The sequence below is a fragment of the Haliaeetus albicilla genome, chromosome 2, assembly GCF_947461875.1.
Source record: "Haliaeetus albicilla chromosome 2, bHalAlb1.1, whole genome shotgun sequence".
Taxonomy (NCBI): Eukaryota; Metazoa; Chordata; class Aves; order Accipitriformes; family Accipitridae; genus Haliaeetus; species Haliaeetus albicilla.
The window spans coordinates 55,630,387-55,649,941 of record NC_091484.1 but is presented as its reverse complement, the minus strand read 5'-3'; the positions used below and the strand labels follow the sequence as shown (position 1 = coordinate 55,649,941).

Here is a 19,555-nt window from a genome sequence, read left to right as displayed (position 1 = left end):
ACTTGAAAGGCTGAATTAGTGTAATAGAAAAATTCAAATCTTTACTGTTCATAAAAGTGATCTGGTCGTGCTAGTGAAATCTAAGATCACTTGTATGCACAGAACATCTTCAGAATATGTTATGCATCAGTCTTGCTCAGTACACTGTTGCTTTTTTGCATGTTAAGTCACTACAGAATAAGTTCTACCATTAGCTGGACACAAGACTGGCAGGTCAGCGTGCCCGCTGCCCAGGGGCAGAAGCAAGGCTATTGTGGTAGCGTAGCTCTTGCTGATGGAGGGAGTCCTGAAATTACCAATGAGTTTACTGCAGCCTTAAGCTGTGTAATTTTGAAGTTACAGCCAGCGGTCAGTACTGATGTTTTAGACCTGCTCCTTTCAGATTTCACAGAGCAGAGTTTCAGCATGAAGTTGGACTTGGCCTATCAATGACAGAATGTAAAACAACCACTTAAATACTGTTTATCTTCAGAGTTTTATAGGCAGGGTAGACGGATTGGAAATGTGTACCCTTCAACAACAGCATAAGCTCAGCTCTGTTGGCTTCACAGTGCGCTGTGGTCAGTGGTCACTTGGAGAGAATGTTTTATTTCTGCTAGGGAACTCTTGATATAGGTGAGGGAGAAGTGATGAATGAACCCCCTTGCCAGCGCTGGCAGGAGAAGCGCTGCAGTTGCAGAGCAGGCAGAGGAGCGCAAGGGAGCAGCCCCTGCTTTTGCACTTCTCTGCGGTGTTCAGTCTTTCCCACTGGTGATGCTGGTGTTCAGCCTGTGCATCCACTGAGGTGTTTGACTTCTGAGCGGGGGGCTGGTTGGTGTACATCGTGGTTTTAGTCATTTGCAAGTTTGAAGTTGGCTATTAGAAGATGATTGTGGGGATTTTTATCCTACTCCAGATTCAGTCAAGTGACCTGAAGGTTGAAGTGTCTCCCTTCAATATCTAATTCCAAACTATTATTGCTTCCAGTAGAGACGATCAATAGTAACAGATGTCTTGCATTTATTTTTTTTTTAACGCAATGCTTACTTGGCCCACGTTAGAGCTAGACATGGAGATTTTCCAGTGGAAAAAGAAACTAGAAGCAGCACTCATGGCATTATTATCTATAATATGTTTATAGCTGTGGATTCCCATGGATCCGGAGAGGACAGTGAGAAGTATGTGGGTGCATGTCTGTGCATTTAAGTTGTTTTAGGGAAAAGAAGCCAATTAATTTTACAAGAAGGCTAATTAAAAATTCTTTGTGCAGCAGCTCTTTATCTTTTCTCTCTGAAGTAATATATCTTTTCTCTCTGAAGTAATAGACCAAAATTACATAATTGCCTTAATTTTGGCCTGAGAGGGAATTATCATTTGGAATGAAGGGGGGCTATTCCTTTTCTCAGTTAAAACTTGGTTAAGTTTTAGTCTTGGAGAAACTGCTTTAATGAGAAGAAATGTGAACCCTTGTAAAGCCTCATTTGTAGTGCTAGTAATGTCCTTCATTAGAGTTGACCTGGTGTATGATTGTTCGCCCAGATGGCACTGTGCAGGAAATGTACTTTAAATTTTTAATGTACAAAAGAAGTCTTTGATCTACTGTTACAGTGGATCATCAAAACCACAAAACATTAAAAAAACCAAGGTATATTCACCCAATATTTCTATAAACAGTGGAAGTAAGTTGGATCTCAAGGCACAGAATTCCTCCAGGGAAATGGCAAAGAATAATTTCTTGGAGAATTGGAGCATATTGGAGCGTATTGGAGACGCTTTGGGTTATGGGGGAAGAGTCCTGATTAAATGGTAATGGTAAATACTTTTAAAAAATTTTTTTCATATTCAAGTTTTCAAAAATGCTTAGATTGTAGGTGCTTGAATGAAACATTATGCTTCTTTAATTGTATGTATGTGAACAACGTGGTTGACAGCAAATTAACACTATCCTTAAATACTTGCAAATATCACAGAAAAAGTACATTGTAGATTCTTTTGATTTGCCTTATGATTTAAGGAGCCTCTTAGATCTGCTTGCATCACATTTCATAGCTTTTCCCTGTAGCCTGAAAGCTAAAATTATTTCTTTTCTTCCCAAAGTAAAGTTGAGTCTCTTAAGGGTGAAAACAGAAGCTGAGGCCTCAAATACAACCCTCTACCAACCGCGTGATTTAAAAAAATGGCTTATACATTGTAATGTATTAAAATTAAAACCATAAACATACATGACTGGGGTATCTAAACTCACTGTTCTGCTTATTTAGTTCTTTTGAACAAGCAGTAGCGTATTTTGGTAGCTCAAGCAGCAAGTTGCAGTCTTCCGGGCTTGGCAGAGTCATACTTCACAGTAACAAAGAACCGAACTTCTGCACTTTAGTGTGCCATTAAGCTGCAGTCTCACGTTTCACTGCCTGGGAATTGATTTGCTGATTTGATTTCCCTGAGACATATGGTGATGATAATAATAACACTGTATAAGCATTATTTAAAAATACAATAATATACCGGTATTGGATCTTTGGCAGGCCAGCACTGAAGTGCACACACAAACTACCATCATTTATTTAAGTTTTGTCTCATCCACTTTTAAACAAATGGAAATCAATACTGCTTGCGGATATCGGTGGCTAGATTGGAGAGAGAAGTGAAGTGACATTGTTGCTAAGAACACGTAAAGAAAACACAAACGTATGAATTTTATGTGTGTTCCTCTCTTCATCTTTCTTTTTCAGGATCTTTTAGTACACTGTACAAAGATAGGCTTTTTATTGTTATGACTGTGCTCTGTGTCCCCTATGTAAAATGCATCCCTATGTAAAATGCATGTGTTGTTTCCTATTTTAATGTAGAAATAGAAGATGAATGCTTATGAAGTCCAATGCCTTTTTTGATGCTGGCTGATGTATGGATTGACATGGACTTTAAGCCTGTTAGAGTCAATGAATGCTGTTTTTTCCTTTCAGATATGTGTCACAAAGATGTCTACACGGAACTGCCAGGGAATGGATTCAGTGATCAAACCTCTGGATACAATTCCTGAGGATAAAAAAGTACGGGTTCAGAGGACACAGAGTAGTTTTGATCCATTTGAGAAACCAACTAATCAAGTGAAGAGAGTTCATTCGGAGAACAACGCTTGCATTAACTTCAAAACTTCATCTGCAGGGAAGGAATCACCTAAAGTCAGGCGGCACTCCAGCCCCAGCTCTGTAAGTGCACAGTCCTGACACCTGTGTGTGTACCAAATGGTGAAATTAATAACACCAGATAAATGTTTTCTTGCTTAAGAAGGAATTGATTACTTGGATTACTTTGCTGCTATTAAAGATGTTTCCCATATATATTTGTAGTGTTATGTATAAAATAGTATAAGCAAATGGAACTTGAAAAGGAATATATTTTGAATTCCTCTCAGATATTAGCTGGGGTGTCTTATGGGATTTCTAAGCACTTTCCTCTCCTGATCCTGGCATGGCATTACAGCTGCTATAATGTTTATGTTGCAAATTTTGCAAAGGGTTGCTTATTTCTGAAGAGGAATTCTTTCCCATGAAGTTTAGGAAACCATATGAATTGCCTTTTTGATTTTTAGATTTAGGTTTTAGAGAAAGATCAGATTTGACAGATTTTGCTTACGTGTTAAAATTCTCATTTTAAAATCAAGTAGTAAAAATAACACTTATTTCCATGTTAGAAAGTTTGTGTGCGTGAGAGAGAGAGAGAAGAGAGAGAAACAACTGAGAAGGGTTTGGCAACACATCATCATTGTTGTTTTATTCTCAACTATTTTAAAATAAACTAGATAAATAAAATGTCATATCTTTCATGAATAATGCCCAGAACACATTGCCCCCAAAAGACCTTCAAAATTATTGAAAAACTATTTCTGTTATGCTTTGGCAAGCAAAATCCATAATAATGTGACCTTTGAGTTGAAGACTACAGATCTAAGCAGAATGGATATAACATTCAAATCTTAGTTGGCGTGAAATAATTTAAATGGTTGATTGCCTCTTCTTTTTTCTTTTCTTTCTTTTTTGTTTTGCTCTGTCTTCTGGACATCTTCTCTCCTCCCTACAGAAGTTTGACTGAATCCTGTCAGACTTCTAAGAAGAAATGACAGAGATCCATTTTCTGTAGATGAGCTTCGTTTAACCCATGTGAATTTAACAGATAAGATGCCATGTCTCCAGGGGACTGTCCTTTTTAGAAAAGGTTACATTTTAAAATGTAACCATCTGTAGCAAAAACAAATTTGCTTTTTCATCATTGACTGGCATTATATAGCTGCTGCCAAAGTCGTCTCTGGTGTGTTCCAGATGAGTCCATAACAAGGAGTTCTTACCATAGAACTTTTACAATCATTAAGGATAGATGGAGTGGTTTGCACCGTGTTTACCTGAGCATGATGCCTGATTATTGTTTGGCATTACAACTGTCAATTTAAATGACTTTTTTTGAAAGTCTTTCCTAAAGTTCTTTTGTGGTATTAACTCGCTCCCCATCTCTGCTGTTCTTATCTTGTTCCTCTTAGAAACTATTACGGATTTCTGTTAATGATTTATGTACTACTTTTCTATTAAAACTGAAGGGTTTTATTTGCTTTGCTTCCTGTCGTGGTTTAAGCCCAGCCGGCAACAAAGCACCATGCAGCCGCTCACTCACCCCTTCCCCTCCGGCCCTGGTGGGATGAGGAGGAGAAAATATAAAGAAAAGCTCGTGGGTCGAGACAAGGACAGGGAGGGATCACTCACCAGTTATGGTCACGGGCAAAAGACAGACTCAACTTGGGGAAAAAATAAAATCAGTTTAGTTTACTACCAATCAAATCAAAACAAGGATAATGGGAAGTAAAACCAAATCTTAAAACACCTTCCCCCACCCCTCCCTCCTTCCTGGCTCAACTTCACTCCCTAATTTCTCTACCTCCTCCCCCTCAGTGGCACAGGGGGATGGGGAATGAAGGTTGCGGTCAGTTCATCACACGTTGTCTCTGCCGCTCCTTCCTCCTCAGGGGCAGGACTCCTCACTCTTCCCCTGCTCCAGCGTGGGGTCCCTCCCAAGGCAAACAGTCCTCCATGAACTTCTCCACTGTGGGTCCTTCCCACGGGCTGCAGTTCTTCACGAACTGCTCCAGCATGGGTCCTTTCCATGGGCTGCAGTCCTTCAGTCACAGACTGCTCCAGCGTGGGTCCCCCACGGAGTCACAGCCATCTTTGGGGGGCATCCAACTGCTCCAGCATGGTGTCCTCCCTGGGCTACAGGTGGGCATCTGCTCCCCCGCTCCCCTCCATGGGCTGGGGGTGGGACAGCCTGCCATCTCACCATGGGCTGCAGGGGCATCCCCTCCTCCAGCGCACCTCCTCCCCCTCCTTCTTCACTGACATCAGTGCCCGCAGAGAGGTTTCTCTCACATTCCAATCTCCTTCTCCACTGCAGGCTTCCCCTTCTTAAATCTGTTATCCCAGGGGCACTATTACTGTCACTGATGAGGTTGGCCTCGGCCAGAGGCGGGTCTGACTTGGAGCCAGGGAATCTTCCAGCAGCTTCTCACAGGAGCCACCCCTGCAGCCCCTTTCCTGCTATCAAAACTCCACCACACAAACCCAAAACACCTCCAGATTTTTGAAGCAGACTTTTTTGGAAACTGTGTTATTGGCATCTTGTTCTCTTCCAGAGGGCTGCTACTCTACGGTGTCCAGGCAATCTCCTATGATCCCAGTATTTTCTTATGTAAATGATGTTAATGCTTCCTCTACTAGGATGTGCCTGGTTAGAGGCCTAGCTAAACATAGGCTTTTGGTAATCTTCTATGCTGACTCACACAGAGTTGCTGGGGATGTCTCATGTTAAAGTAGGTGCATAGGAATTTCCTGAAATACAATTCTTATTTCTCAACTTCCCATAATTCTCCCTGATTTTTATAGCTCTGTTTGATGAACTCATTTCTTCCTTCTGCTTGGAGGCATTGTTTGTCATTTGTGACTCTTCCTCACAAGGAGTGATCTGAAGAGCACCTGGCAAGGATTAACTTGTGGAATAATGTCAGTGTTCATGCCAATGAAGAGGAAAGAGCAGAACTTCACAGGAAAAGGTGGTGTTAGTCCTCTGCTGATTGCGGGTCACACGTGGTCCTGTCTGGGAGACCTACGTTCAGATGTCCAAGGCAGAGATATGATCAAGTTGCTTCCCTTCCCCTAGAGCCTGAATACATTGCCTCAGGCAGGAGATGTTCTGATGCACATTTCATTGAGCATATGTCTGTGTGGTTAGTTGCAGGAATTTCTCATTCTCTGGTTTTGAATTACACTTGAATTTCGACGAAGGGTTTTGGGTTTCATTTTTTTTCTAGTCCTGATGTTGTATAGCAGATGCCCTTGCTACTTCCTCTTCTGATCATTACTTCTTTTTCTTCCTTGTCAGAGGACTGCTACATATTCTCCCTTACTGAGTTAACACTTGATTCTCTGGAAATTCTTCTGCTGTACAGATTATACCAGTCTGAATGGGCATTTCAGTTTCTGTAATGTTCTTGAGCATGCTATGCCCTCTGGGTCGTATTGGCTACAGTTGTGTAGTTGTTTTTCAGTTTTGGCTCTGTTCTCTGTAAGCTTTATTTTAAGATACTCTGATAGATGTATGCTACCTTCAATTCGCACTTTCTGCGCTTGATTAGTAGAGGAACTGAATTAGAGAAAGGCTTCCGTTTAGTCTCTTCCTTTTCATCATTTGAAGTCCTCTGTAGCCATCAGGTGGGGAAGTGATGTCTTACGGAAGGTACATGGCTGAGGCTTGCAGTCTCCATATCACTGCTTCTGCTCAGGTGAAAGTCTTTTATTTGTCTCAGAACTAACATTTTCCAAGATGTGACCTGAAAGACCTTGTTTATAATGCCCTGGGGCATTAGCTTCTGTTTTGATTAGTTTCACAAGCTTTATCAGCTCTCTAGCTGATAAAGGTATTGGCTAGGTATTGGCTTCAGTGTTTGAAGATCACCAAATAATATTCCGCAGGTGGCATGTACCCATTTTGTGTTTTCTGTACCTTTGAAATGCTCTGCACACGGACATACACACACAGGTTTGGGAAAGCTGGAACTCCATGTTCCTGCCCACAGATTGTCACTTGGAAAATAAATACTTTGCTCTTGAACATGAAGTAATTTTCTGCAGTTAATGTCACACTTCGTTGCAACCTAGTAGAAATCCTGTGTTGTTAATAAGTGCAGTAGCATACAGACAGAAGTTAGCATGGTTTTTTTTGTTCTTTTAAGACCAACTTAGTTTTTACACTTAAGAGTCTTTCCACCTGACATTTAAATACTCATTATGTAAACCAGCCACATTGCATTGCATTTTCTTCCCACCTCCTTTTAAACATAAGAAACCATTTATGAGGGTGATTTTCAAACTGTTTAACCCGATTTAAATTGGATGTTATTATGGAATGAAATTTCCAGCAGAACAGACTTACTCTTTTTATCACATCAGAATAATGGATAATATTCACCTTGGAGGTAATGAAGTAGGTGTTTGCCTACTTGTGCATCACCTGTCGGCCACTGTTAGAAGGAGGGAACTTGGCTTGACAAACCTTTGCTCTGATCCAGCCCAACACAATATGTGTGTGTATATATACATATATATGTATGTTATATACATGTAGCTATAGTTGTGTGTACTTATCTATCTGTCTATATGTATCTTTCTAAAAATCTTTTGCTGAGTCTTTTGCCTACCGAGGTAAGAAACTTGCTTTTCTTTTCTCCCTAACTGAAGAAATGGTAAAACTACAAAATAAACTGGACAAAATAAAAAAAAGCGCAACTCAAAAACAAACATGAAAGTTTTATTTGAGCTCCATGCTCTTTAGGCATGTGGCCTTATTTATTTTTCTCCAGTGCAAGGTGAAGTTTTATTGTATTCAATGTACACATTTTATACATTAAAATAGTACTTTTGCACAGTATGTAAATAGAATATTGCAAGTTTTATAAGCTAGCCATCTGGTCAAGATTTAGTTACATAGTGATAGTTCCTTCTCCTTGAATGGCTTAAGATCCATGGCAATAAATTCAAATGTCACGCTAAGGTATATGTACTACCCTTCAGTTACTTTTTAAAAACTAAATGCAGCAAACCACTAATCTTCTACCAGCTCACATAAATGTAAAAAATTTATTCAGATAAAAATAATTGGATAAGCAATGCTTTACTGCATTGACTGTGCACTCTTTTTGGGAGAGCAGCCTCTCTTCTGTTTCTGTAATTTCTATTCATTTTCAGTCCTGTTATATGCAACTTTCCTCCAAAAAAGTGCAAGCAAAAAGCATGAACGGATCCTATTAACATATTGTAAATCAATTGCATAAGAAATCTAACTTTAAAGCAGACACTAAAATCAGAATTTTGTCTGGCATCATTTTGTTAGGCATCATTTCTGTCTGCCTAAACACTTCTTATGCTGTTCTCGCCTGTCTTCCTCTTCAGGTATATGCAATCCTCTCCAGTTTTAGGAACTTATTAATTACTAGGGTAACTGCATCTTTCCTAGTTGATACTTTTTATTGAGGAAAGATAATTTCAGAGTTCAGTGTAGAGAGCAGATTTTTCTTTTCTGGCACAAGGGAGGCTTTAATAATCGTTAACCTGAGGGATACTCTCTAGATGATAAGGCAGATAAAATGTGGCAGTTGGTCCAGCTCCTGTGCTTTAATAGCCTGGAGAACAAGTAAACAGCTTTAAAAACTGCATCCAGCCCTTTCACAGAGAGCTCTATGGTCACTTCTGCTCAGGTTGCTCTTAATTTTTAGCTGTGTGTTAAAGGGTTAGAAAGATGTAAGCAACAGGATGGGATCTTATAGTGGGAGAGCTGAGATTAAGGCTCAGTTTGGATTCTTGAACATCTTTGTATCCCTTGAACATTGCCCTAGAAAACAGTCCAACTTGCAAAGTTTAAAAAAAAAAGAAAAAAGTGTGATCAAATTGACCTATTATTGTAGGTTGGCTACAACCTGAAATTACTGTGAAATTTGCATATGGTTTTGTGAAAGAAGCTTTACTGTTGTGTCGAAGAAGAGAGAATATAAAATGGTTAAAAAAAAATCTTCTGTTCTTATGGTTTAATCTCAGTTAAGCTTCTTGGCCTACCTTTTACTTTCAAGTTTTTCTAGCAATGAATTGATTTCTTTTGAGGCATGTAACAAAACAGATCTTTAGTTGTGATTTTCAATAATTTACAGTGGTACTGTGAACATAATATTTTTTCTCTTGAAGATAGTTTTATATTGAAGTTTAATATCCTACAGGGTTTTTTTTTAAAAAAAAGGTCTATTTAAAACTTAGGCTCGGGAGCGTGACGGTTAAGTGGGACATTCACAAGCTGTTTTGCAGTTATGAAAAATGCATGAGAACATAACCCACACAGCTTCTGTAAGAATAGTCAGGTGATTTGTAGTGTAATTTTCCATTAGAGCTTTCTTTACTACATAGATTTTGAAAATTTCTGAGAAAGAGAGGTGTTCACATGGCAATGTAGTGCAAGGACTCATACTGCAAGATCTTGGATTTAACCTGTTACCCCTCCTACAGTCTATATCAATGAAATGGCTATTTGAAATGACCTGGTCAGAAAAGACAGTTTGCTCTCTTTTCTTTTTCTCTCCATTATTTTTAATACTCTCATGTCAGTTTGAAATACTAGCTTCTTCTATTTCTGCACTCAGCATTCTGGCATACTTTTTTTATCCTTATTACTGTGATCTGTATTTCCTTAACCAGAAGGAAAAATATATCTAATCTTTATTACTGTAAGCCGTGCTGCTAAAGATGCTCAGTCCCCATGCCTAGTGGTGCTCTTAGACTAATCTTGCACTGGGAAAAATGTAGACTAATAATAAGAAAACTACCTTAATGGAAACTGTTTTCAAGGAAAGTGAAGCATAAAGGCAAACAAGTAAAACTCCCATGGGTTTCCTGAAAGGAAAGACGTGCACAGTTCTGTGCTCCAGTTGCCAGTGTCCTCTTGGGGGTAACATGATCCAGCACAACCTGTGCTAACTTTCACAGTGACTTAGGACTATATTCAATTCTTCAGAGGCATGAGGACCTTTACTCCCTTCTGTCTTAGTAATTTATCTATCTTTCCCATTTGAGTTCCCTGAAAGATTTCTCCCTAGCATGAAAATTCACTTTTCAGTGGTTTTTCAGTGATTTTCCAGGGTTATCAATTTCTTGCTGACTGGTTGTTTACTGCCTATTTAATTTTTTGCCCATTAAATAGTTCAATCTTGGTCACATGTGCACCTGTGGGTTTGTTTTTTTTTTTTTTTAGCTCTGAAAGTTCTTTTTTTGTAGCAAATACAAAGCTCTATAAACACTGAGCAACGGGCTTCTTTACGCCTAAGTAGTCCCACTGATGTTCAGTATATACAAGTCTCTGTGGCCACAGGGAGGAGATTTCACTTTGGCTTATATCCAACAAATCATGATAAAATTTTCATAGAAAAGATTTGAAGGCTTTAATTAACTAAACAAAAAAATTACACATTCAGTAAATAACTAGTTTTCAGACATGGCAGAGATTGTCCTTTTATCACAGTCATGTTATGGCTTGACATATTTTGGTTGACAGCCAACTGAATATGAGCCAGCAGGGTGCCCAGGTGGCCAAGAAGGCCAACGGCACCCTGGCCTGTATCAGAAATAGTGTGGCCAGCAGGAGCAGGGAGGTGAGTGTTCCCCTGTACTCAGCACTGGTGAGGCCGCACCTCGAGTGCTGTGTTCAGTTTTGGGCCGCTCACTACAGGAAAGACATGGAGGTGCTGGAGCCTGTCCAGAGAAGGGCAGCCAAGTTGGTGAGGGGCCTGGAGCACAAGTCCTGTGAGGAGCGGCTGAGGGAACTGGGGCTGTTTAGCCTGGGGAAAAGGAGGCTGAGGGGAGACTTTGTCACTCTCTGCAACTACCTGAAAGGAGGTTGCAGTGAGATGGGGGTCAGTCTCTTCTCCCAAGTAACAAGTGATAGGACAAGAAGAAATGGCCTCAAGTTGTGGCAGGGGAGGTTTAGATTGGATATTAGGAAAAATTTCTTTACTGGAAGGGTTGTGAGGCATTGGAACAGGCTGCGCAGGGAAGTGGTTGAGTCACCATCCCTGGAGGTGTTCAAAAGACAGACGTGGTGCTTAGGGATATGGTTTAGCAGTGGACTTGGCAGTGCTAGGTTTATGGTTGGACTTTAAGATCTTAAAAGGTCTTTTCCAACCTAAATTGTTCTATGTCAGTGTTTTCTATGATTCTATGTCTGTGTAAGGAGGAGTAAGAAGAAAGGAAAATTAATAGTGGTAGAAGTATGGTAATGTTAGATCTTCACAAAGTAGCTCTGAACAAACATTTATCAAAATATGTGCATTCAGCTAAAATTAGCTGAAAACCAGCTAAAATTAGTACTCTCTTCTATTGAGAAATCTTGTCTGGGTCAAATTGGAGGATTGCACCAGCTTTCTAAAACATAGGGGAACTTCTTGCGAGTCTGCTGCTTGTGAGATATGTCAGTGGCTGATGCAAGCCCTGTACATCTGACGTGCTCTGGGTATGTCTCACTCGCTACATGTATTTCAGTCAACCATACCCTAAGCAGAATATGGGACTCTTGTGACTCAACAAACACAAATCTCTGTGTATATGTATTCCTGTATATTTTACTGGAAGGAATAAAATACTTTAAAAGAAGTAATTATACTTAAAAGTGAATTTTCTATATTTGATTTTAATATTAGCATTTGCAAAAAAAAAAAAAAAATTGGTTCCATAATCTTGTTGTAAGAAGGCATATTTTTTTAACAGAAATGGTTGAAAAAGATGAACTAATGTGGAGAAATCTGAATAATAAAATTCATGGCCATGAAACTGGAAAAATAACTATATGAAAGGGGGAGTGCAATAATAAAGTAAAGTAGGCTGGAGTGGTTATAATTTTCAGCAGTCACATGGAACTTCAAGTTATTTAGATCCCTTCCATAGCCCTTTATTTAGATCCCCTTAATCTTAAAACTTAAGTTTTGGAAAGTTTCATATTTTTGCATTATCTCAGTCAGTCTCCACCTCCTTTATAATGCAGAAATAAAAGGAAAGGTAAGAAGTGTCTGAACTTCTTACCTTTATAAGCAATTTGTAATTGTGAGTTTGAATTAATGTGTGAGGCTTCATTTTTTTAAAAAAATGGAGAAAATGTTGTGGAAATGGTAATGTTCCTTCGTTTTGTAAAGTAATTCCTGTGCTGAATGAGATCTGTCTTGGTGTTTTGTTAAGAAATATCATGCAAATTAGTTTGCAAAGTCTTCTGCTGCCTCAGAATTTATTTAAATTTTTTTTGGTAAAATCCTCTGAAGTGCTTTTCTACACCAGATACCTTCAAAAATTGTAAGTCTTTCAAGATTACAAATGCAAGGAAAAATAATGTCCATTTTCACAAAGGGAGATCTAATAGTGTGAGAACACAAGCAATCCCATCTAGTGATCTAGCCGGAATAGAGCTGAGCTCCCCTGCGGAGGTGCTGTAATCTGGAAAGAGAAGGATATCAGCCACGTGGTTTTACTGCATACAGGGCAGGTGGTGGCTAACGGGTTGGGTTTCTAGTTGTTTTCTGGTTGTTTCTGGTCTGCTCTTACCCAAAGTGAGCAGGCACTGGACAAGTGATTCGGGCTGCTTGGGGAGGGTGGCAGGTCAGCCTTGCTGCTGCAGAGCTGAGCCCTCGGGCACTGTGTGGGGTTGCCCCTGAGGACAAGGCAGTCGAAACCAGCACCTCTTTTGTACCATCAGGAGCGAGCTCTCCTCCTGGTCCCGCCAATGCAAGCTTGTAGCGATTTGCCTGTGCTTGGTGAGGATGCAGCAGCTTCCAGGAGGAGAATGTGTCAAAAGTCATGACCTTAAATCTGTGCTTCTGGCAGCTGGAGTATGGAGTAATGAGCTTGAGGTTGTAGGAATAATTACTGTTGATGATTTACTGTGTGGTAATGGATTAAAGGCATCCTGTTTCCTATCAGGATCTTAAGGCATTACAAGTTGTTGTGACCTTTATGTTATGGTTTCCAGCGGCATAAAATAAAAGTAAATCTCAGTGTGAAAATAAGAATGGATGTGAAACACGTGTATAAACCCTGTCCTCTTTCTTCCTCGCTATGAGGAAACCAACAGTGAACCATTCACTGTTAACTAGGGCAGCACTTCCACTCCAAACAAAGCTACTCACTGTGTGTTGACTGCAGCCTGCCGTTTGGGAAATACTTTGCTATTCCTCTTCATTATGTGGGAGTCACTTAAACTTATCTAAACACTTTTTTTCCTATAGTTTTATAATGTTGCGTTAGTCCATAATTCGATACTTAAATGAGCAGGCTACTTGAATAAATATTTTAGTCGCCTCTGTTGCTGACATCTGTAATCAAACTGTGATTAAAAAAACCAAAAAATTCATCTCTAACCAGGCAGAATGCGTTTTTAAGCAGAGGTTGGGAACTGAGAATATTACTGCCTTATCTATAATGAAGTGTTCCAAATAATGTAACAGGAAAAAGATCTGAGAGCTCCCATATGACAAATTTCCATCAGTCTATTAATATTTAGGAATTGGATAGCAAAATAATAGGTTTCTCTGTGTTCTGGAGGGAGATGAAATACATGTGTATATCCTGATACCATTCAACAGAAAGCTGGGATGTTAGTCTCAAAAAAAAAGAGTGTACATGCCAAAGTGCCAGAATTTTGGCTTAGGACAAATGTAGAATAGTTGGGTAAAGAGAATTTTTGCATTTTCTGGCTAATGGTTAATTGGGTGCAGTGGAGAGGTATGAGTTACCAAGTCATCTTACCTGGGACACTCTTGTCTGTTTAAATAGAAGTAATTTTTAGGCTCAGTTGATTTAAAAATTTCAACCATGGTTTTAAAGGAATTTACACACAGATGTGTCCTGTACTGTAGCGTTTGTTTCCTTTCAAAAAACTGAAACTTGAGTACTTTTTGTAAATCAGGCATAAGATTCTAAATGTGAGTGTACACTGTGCAGCTGCACGTGGCTTAGAGTCTCCCAGTTGAATTCAACACTAAACATGCTGGATTTGCTTGGTTGCTTTTCTTTGTAGTGTTATAACCAGAGTACCAACAAATCAGTCCCTGTATGTGATTTCAGCATCAGTGCTGACCCTCCAAAGTTTCTGCTCTATATTCTTTTGGTAGGTTTAGGTACAGGACATCTTGGCACTGCAGTCAAAAATATATGTAGAGAATGCTGAGGGGAGCTGCAGGTCAGTTTTTTGCAGTGTCCTTCTGGTCTTGGGGGAAAAATAAAAAGCCCTTTCCTTCCAGACAACTGGAAAATGGGGAAGTTTGGGAAAACAGGATGCACTTCAGAAAAACTCAAACATTTTCCAAGAACTTCATTGGAAACTTTTCATGTCAGTTGAATTTCTGTTTTTGCTGTGTTGTGGTGTTCTCTGTTAGGACTGTGTAAAAGTGGGGCAAGTACCAGTCTGTTGCAAAGGCCAGCTGAGCTATCTGGCCCTTTGAGCAAGAATCATTGCTTGGCTTCATTCAGTTTTAGACTCCTCACTTAAGCTGCAAATATTAAGGCTATTCAACTATGCTGCATATACATGCCATTAACAGTATGGTGTGATTTATCCACAATCTGAAGACTAAACATAATTTAGAGTCAAGATACTCTCATTAAAGATGCTTTCCTGTAGTATTTTGACTACTGTCTGAGCAATGGTTGATGTACCAGGACATTGACTACTTAGAGCAATGTTTTGGGGTTGGCTTTAGTCTAAAAGTAAAAAAAAATTAGAAAGTTAAACAGCTCTTTTAATCTGATTTTGTAGGGCAGATTAAGATTGTTGTTTAGATCTCTTAACAAAGTTGTTAATGATATTTTTCCCTGTATAAAGTGGTATATGTGAAAAATAAAACAGAAACACCTCTTTGATTAAGAACACAATCCTTTTGATAGTTCGAATGATGTAAGTGTACGGTTGATATCAGCAACCGCCATCTGGGGTGCTGAATGATGTTTTGTTTGAGTAGCCTATTAGATTGTTTCATTAGCTCTGGTATTAATTTTTTTTTTTTTATTGTTGGCAGCTGAAAACATGCAGGTCTATGAGTTTTGATAATGATGTTTGATCTCTAAAGGCTGCATCAAAGCAGTTAATGTTGCGGATGCAATACATGCTGAAAGGTCATCTTCTTTTGTTTTGTTTAGCCTACAAGCCCCAAGTTTGGAAAAGCAGACTCATATGAAAAACTGGAAAAACTAGGGGAAGGGTCCTATGCTACAGTATACAAAGGGAAAAGCAAGTAAGTGGTGGTTTTTTCATTTAATTTTGTGTGTAAATGAAGATAAGCAGAAAGTATTAACTGATGTTGCTGCACTTGTACATAGATCTCTGTGAATGAATTCAAAGTGCTACTGCCATGTGCTCTAGTGAAAGAGGCTGAGACCGTATTGCATGGGTAACATACTGCCTTCACAAGATGAGATCCCATCTTGTTAATCTCATGTTTTGTTTGTACTTTAATGTTGTACTACTTCCTCAATATCCATATCAAATTAATTTTTAGGGGTAAAAGCACAATATACTGTCAAGTAGATTCTTCTGATGTTCTGAGAGCAAGGCTGAATATATGCAATAAATTGTTATCCTTTTGTTTGTAATTATTAAAAAGCTTGAATAAAATAACATGGAGGGAATTAATGGAATTTTGGACTACTGTAAGTTTAGTTTGTTTACAAGAGATTATTTACAATCATTGCAACTATTCCACCTCAAAATAATCTACTATATACATATCAAATATTTTTTTTCAGCCACTTTAATGTTTTGTTGCAACTTTTTTATCCTCAATGCCCTAAGCGCTTCTGTATTGTATAAAATAACTAGTAAACACACTTAAAATATACTTCTTGAGCTTGTGCTTCAGTTGAGAGTTATCTTTTGTCAAGCAGAGTGTCTTGTGCAAGTTCATATGTTTAATCAAGTTTTCATAATCAAATTTTCAATAATAATAAAGCAGTTCTGAGAGGGGGATTTGGTATGTGCAATATCTTTATCTAAAAACTTTGTCCGGTGAATGATAGATGAGGCAACTCTACCATTCTCAGCAGAGAGAATATCATGACAGTCATGGGACAGAATAACTACTGAAACAAGGAATTATGTGTTAACATTTTCCAGGGTCATTAAGTTACGTAGGTACTGAAAATTATTTTTTTCACTGAATATTTGTAAAAAATCAGAGGGGTGACGTCATCTCTCAGTAGCTTTGAGATTGATGAGCATAATGACAGCTGATATGAATAAAAACATGTTCTAAATGTAGAAGAAATATACTTCTGCTATGCCAGTGCATGTATTGTCTTTCACTAGCAGCTTTCTTCAACAAAATGCAGTTACATTGTATTGTTAGTGGTTCAGTTACGCATCAGAATAAGTTCCAGACATTATACACATGTAAGCTTTTTATTGGGGTCTATGTAATATTAGAAAACAGTATAGATTTCAGCTTGCGCCTTATTACTAAAACCCTTTAGTAAAATCATAACGCGTATCTGGTGAGAGTTATCCCATATGCCTTGGCTTTCAATAAGATTGAACTAAGGCAATGGGGTTGCTAGATGTCCCATCAATCAGTGGAACAGAGTGAAAGTTAAAAACAAAGCAAAGCGCTTCCCTGAAGCTATTTCACTCAGTGGTGATTTGTGAATGTGTTATGAAACACAGATTGGTTAGAAATACTCATTTGTTTTAGTAGAGCTGACTGCAGAGCTGTAAGAAATACTTCAATGATTTTAATGGTAGTTGATTAATAAATTGAAATTACTGGGCTCTCTGCATTCTCCATTATAAACAGCAAGCTCTGGATAAGTAGTGTGAATTATAACAATTATGTATAACTTTATTCTGCTGCTTCATAACATCTTTTGGAAGGTCTTTAAAATGTATTTTAAAAAAAGTGTGTGTAACTGGAGTGTGGATAAGAATGCATATGCAGAGAATATTCCTAATGTTATAGTAATATTCCTTCACCTGCTTAATTTTGTTTGGTTTACTTTTTGTTCCCACTGAGAATTGAATAATTCCCATATTACACAGCACCATCCAGATTCAGGACCTCCAGTCCAGACTTATAGAATAATAGAATCATTTAGGTTGGAAAAGACCTTTAAGATCATCGAGTCCAACCATCAACCATGCCCATTAAACCATGTCCTGAAGTGCCTTGTCTATGCACATTTTGAATACCTCCAGGGATGGTGACTCAACCACTTCCCTGGGCAGCCTGTTCCAATACCTGACAACCCTTTCAGTAAAGAAATTTTTCCTAATATCCAATCTAAAAACCCAGTTGAATTACTTCACAGCAGGAGGAGGTTGTACTTTAAGAACAGGGGAAGCACTACAGGGGCCTTCTGCAATTTCAAAAGGAGTTATTGGTTGAGTAATGTAGCCCTGTTACCTCTTTCTGTCCCTATGAGAAACTGAGGAATCTCTGGCCTAGGTGGTATTCCCAAAGAACAGTGAGCATCACTGCTACAATGTACTCTTGGGGAAGATAGATGGAGGGTGGGGGCCAAATGGATGGGCCAACATTGGCTTGGACCATTCCAGGAGAGCCTAACTGCGCTGCTGCTTTTCTGGCAGATTGGCTCTGACTGTTTATACCTTTATCTAAAATGATACAGGAATAGATACAGAATTTTTTTTCTAGCACCTAATGTAGGGTGAGACTGTGATATGCATCACTGTGTTCCCCTGGCTACAGGCTCAGTGGGAAGAAAAATTAGCAACACAGATCAGAAGAGGGCTGTTTTGGCATGTGCCCAGTTTGACGGCTGAAGGATTAAGCCCTCATGGCACACCGCAGAACGCAGACATGACGTATATTTGGAAAAGCTGGTAATACTTGCACAACAAGTGTGTTTTGGTCAAAATGTTTGAGAATCCCTAATTCTCAATCAACTCTAATGCTTGGCTTTCTCATTTTGCCAAAATATTTCTGACATGTGTCCTTAACTGTAGTTGAAGGTGGAGAACTTAAGATCAGATTGAGCTGTTTTGAATCACGCTTTGTAATCAGAATTATTGTGCTTAATGGTTATCACCAGCTGCATGTGGCAAGTAGCAGCATTTGGGGTTTTTTTTAATGCATTTCCTGAGATATATTTCAGCTTTTAAAATTATCTCTGCTGCTGATCATGATGATAGAATAAAAAATTCTTGATCTTAGCTTACTACCTAGAAAGACTAAAAGATGAATACTTACCTCCAAAGACACAAAATCAGCCATTCCTTTCTTAAAATTTGAAGTAATGCGTGCAGTAACTTGCTTTCAGGGCAAGCCTGGCTTTTTACAACTTTGAGCAGGATCAGTGGTACCAAGCCCTTGCCTTCCTATCAAAGCCATTACTTTTCCATCTATTTGAGTATTTGTGGTAGTATTTCAGGAAAGTGAAATGAAGTAGGCTAATTCCTCTTACTGGATGATGGATTTCTCTTTTTGTAGTCAGATAAAAATTATTTCCTGGGGTGAGAAAGCAGCAGAGTGAACAGGACTGTGTTATTGAGGAAAGTGAAGCAGTATTCTCTTAGGCTGAGCTTTTTTGTTTATTGGAGAAATAGTCAAGCAGCCATTTGTGTCTGGCTGATGGTTGCATCAATAGGGAAATCTATTTGATTTCACGTGTTGCACATCAGGTGTGCGTGATGAAACTCATCTTGGCATGTTCATTTTCTACTTTCATTCAGGTTAGATTCTCACATGTTACTGTGTGGTATAAAATCCCAAGAGGCTGCTTACTGCATGAAATTCAGATCACTTTGAAGTGATTTCTGCTTTTTTTTTTTAATGTATGATTTTGGAGAAGTAGGCCTAGTAATTTACTGATAACACTAAAAAATGATGCAAGTTCTATTGCCTCTGCGTTTGGCTAACACATTGAACATTTGCCATACAATAGGTGCAGAGCAATAGGTGCCTTTTGAATTCCTGTATCATTTCATTTTGTGGTTGAGCTGAAGAAGTGCTGTATGTCTGTGTATTGACATGTATATCTTCCTGCTGCCATTGACCTTCCCTCTTGGGGTTGATTATAAATTTACCTGAATGTACAGCAATGCGATCTGGCTTGATCTGTGGCACATAAACGTTGATGTGAGTTACGAGAGTCTGGAGATGAAGCTGGTGACAGCACAAGGGAGCTGCTGCCAACCAGAACCCCTTACAAAGCAGTGTGGAGGCCTTGCATCCCCTCACTGGGAACTCTGCATATTGCACTTAAGGGAAAAACCTGTGCTTTTGGCAATAATACGAGTTGGCATGGTTTCTGTCCTCTCCTCCCACTGTGTTCAATTGCCCTTCAAGGCAAAGAATTAAAAAAGATTACCTCGGTTAAAGCAATGTGATCTGTGACTGCTGCTTGCACAGTATGCGTCTGTATTTTGAGAGGCAAGCCAATGGTATCTCCACTGCTTCTGCACTGCTGTGATCTCAATCTCCTTCTTGCTTGTCCATGTGATTTTTAGTGTA

The 19,555-nt window shown here is 39.0% G+C and overlaps 1 protein-coding gene across 6 annotated transcripts in view; it reads left to right on the top strand.

Moving 5' to 3' along the window:
- The window catches only part of CDK14 (cyclin dependent kinase 14), a 334,071-nt gene that overhangs the window by 88,102 nt on the left and 226,414 nt on the right, over positions 1 to 19,555 (top strand). For all 6 annotated transcript variants that reach the window (XM_069775346.1, XM_069775384.1, XM_069775377.1 and 3 more), the window contains 2 exons: positions 2,940 to 3,185; positions 15,231 to 15,325. In XM_069775346.1, coding sequence (XP_069631447.1) covers positions 2,940 to 3,185; positions 15,231 to 15,325 — 341 coding nt within the window. The remainder of the gene's footprint in view (positions 1 to 2,939; positions 3,186 to 15,230; positions 15,326 to 19,555) is intronic.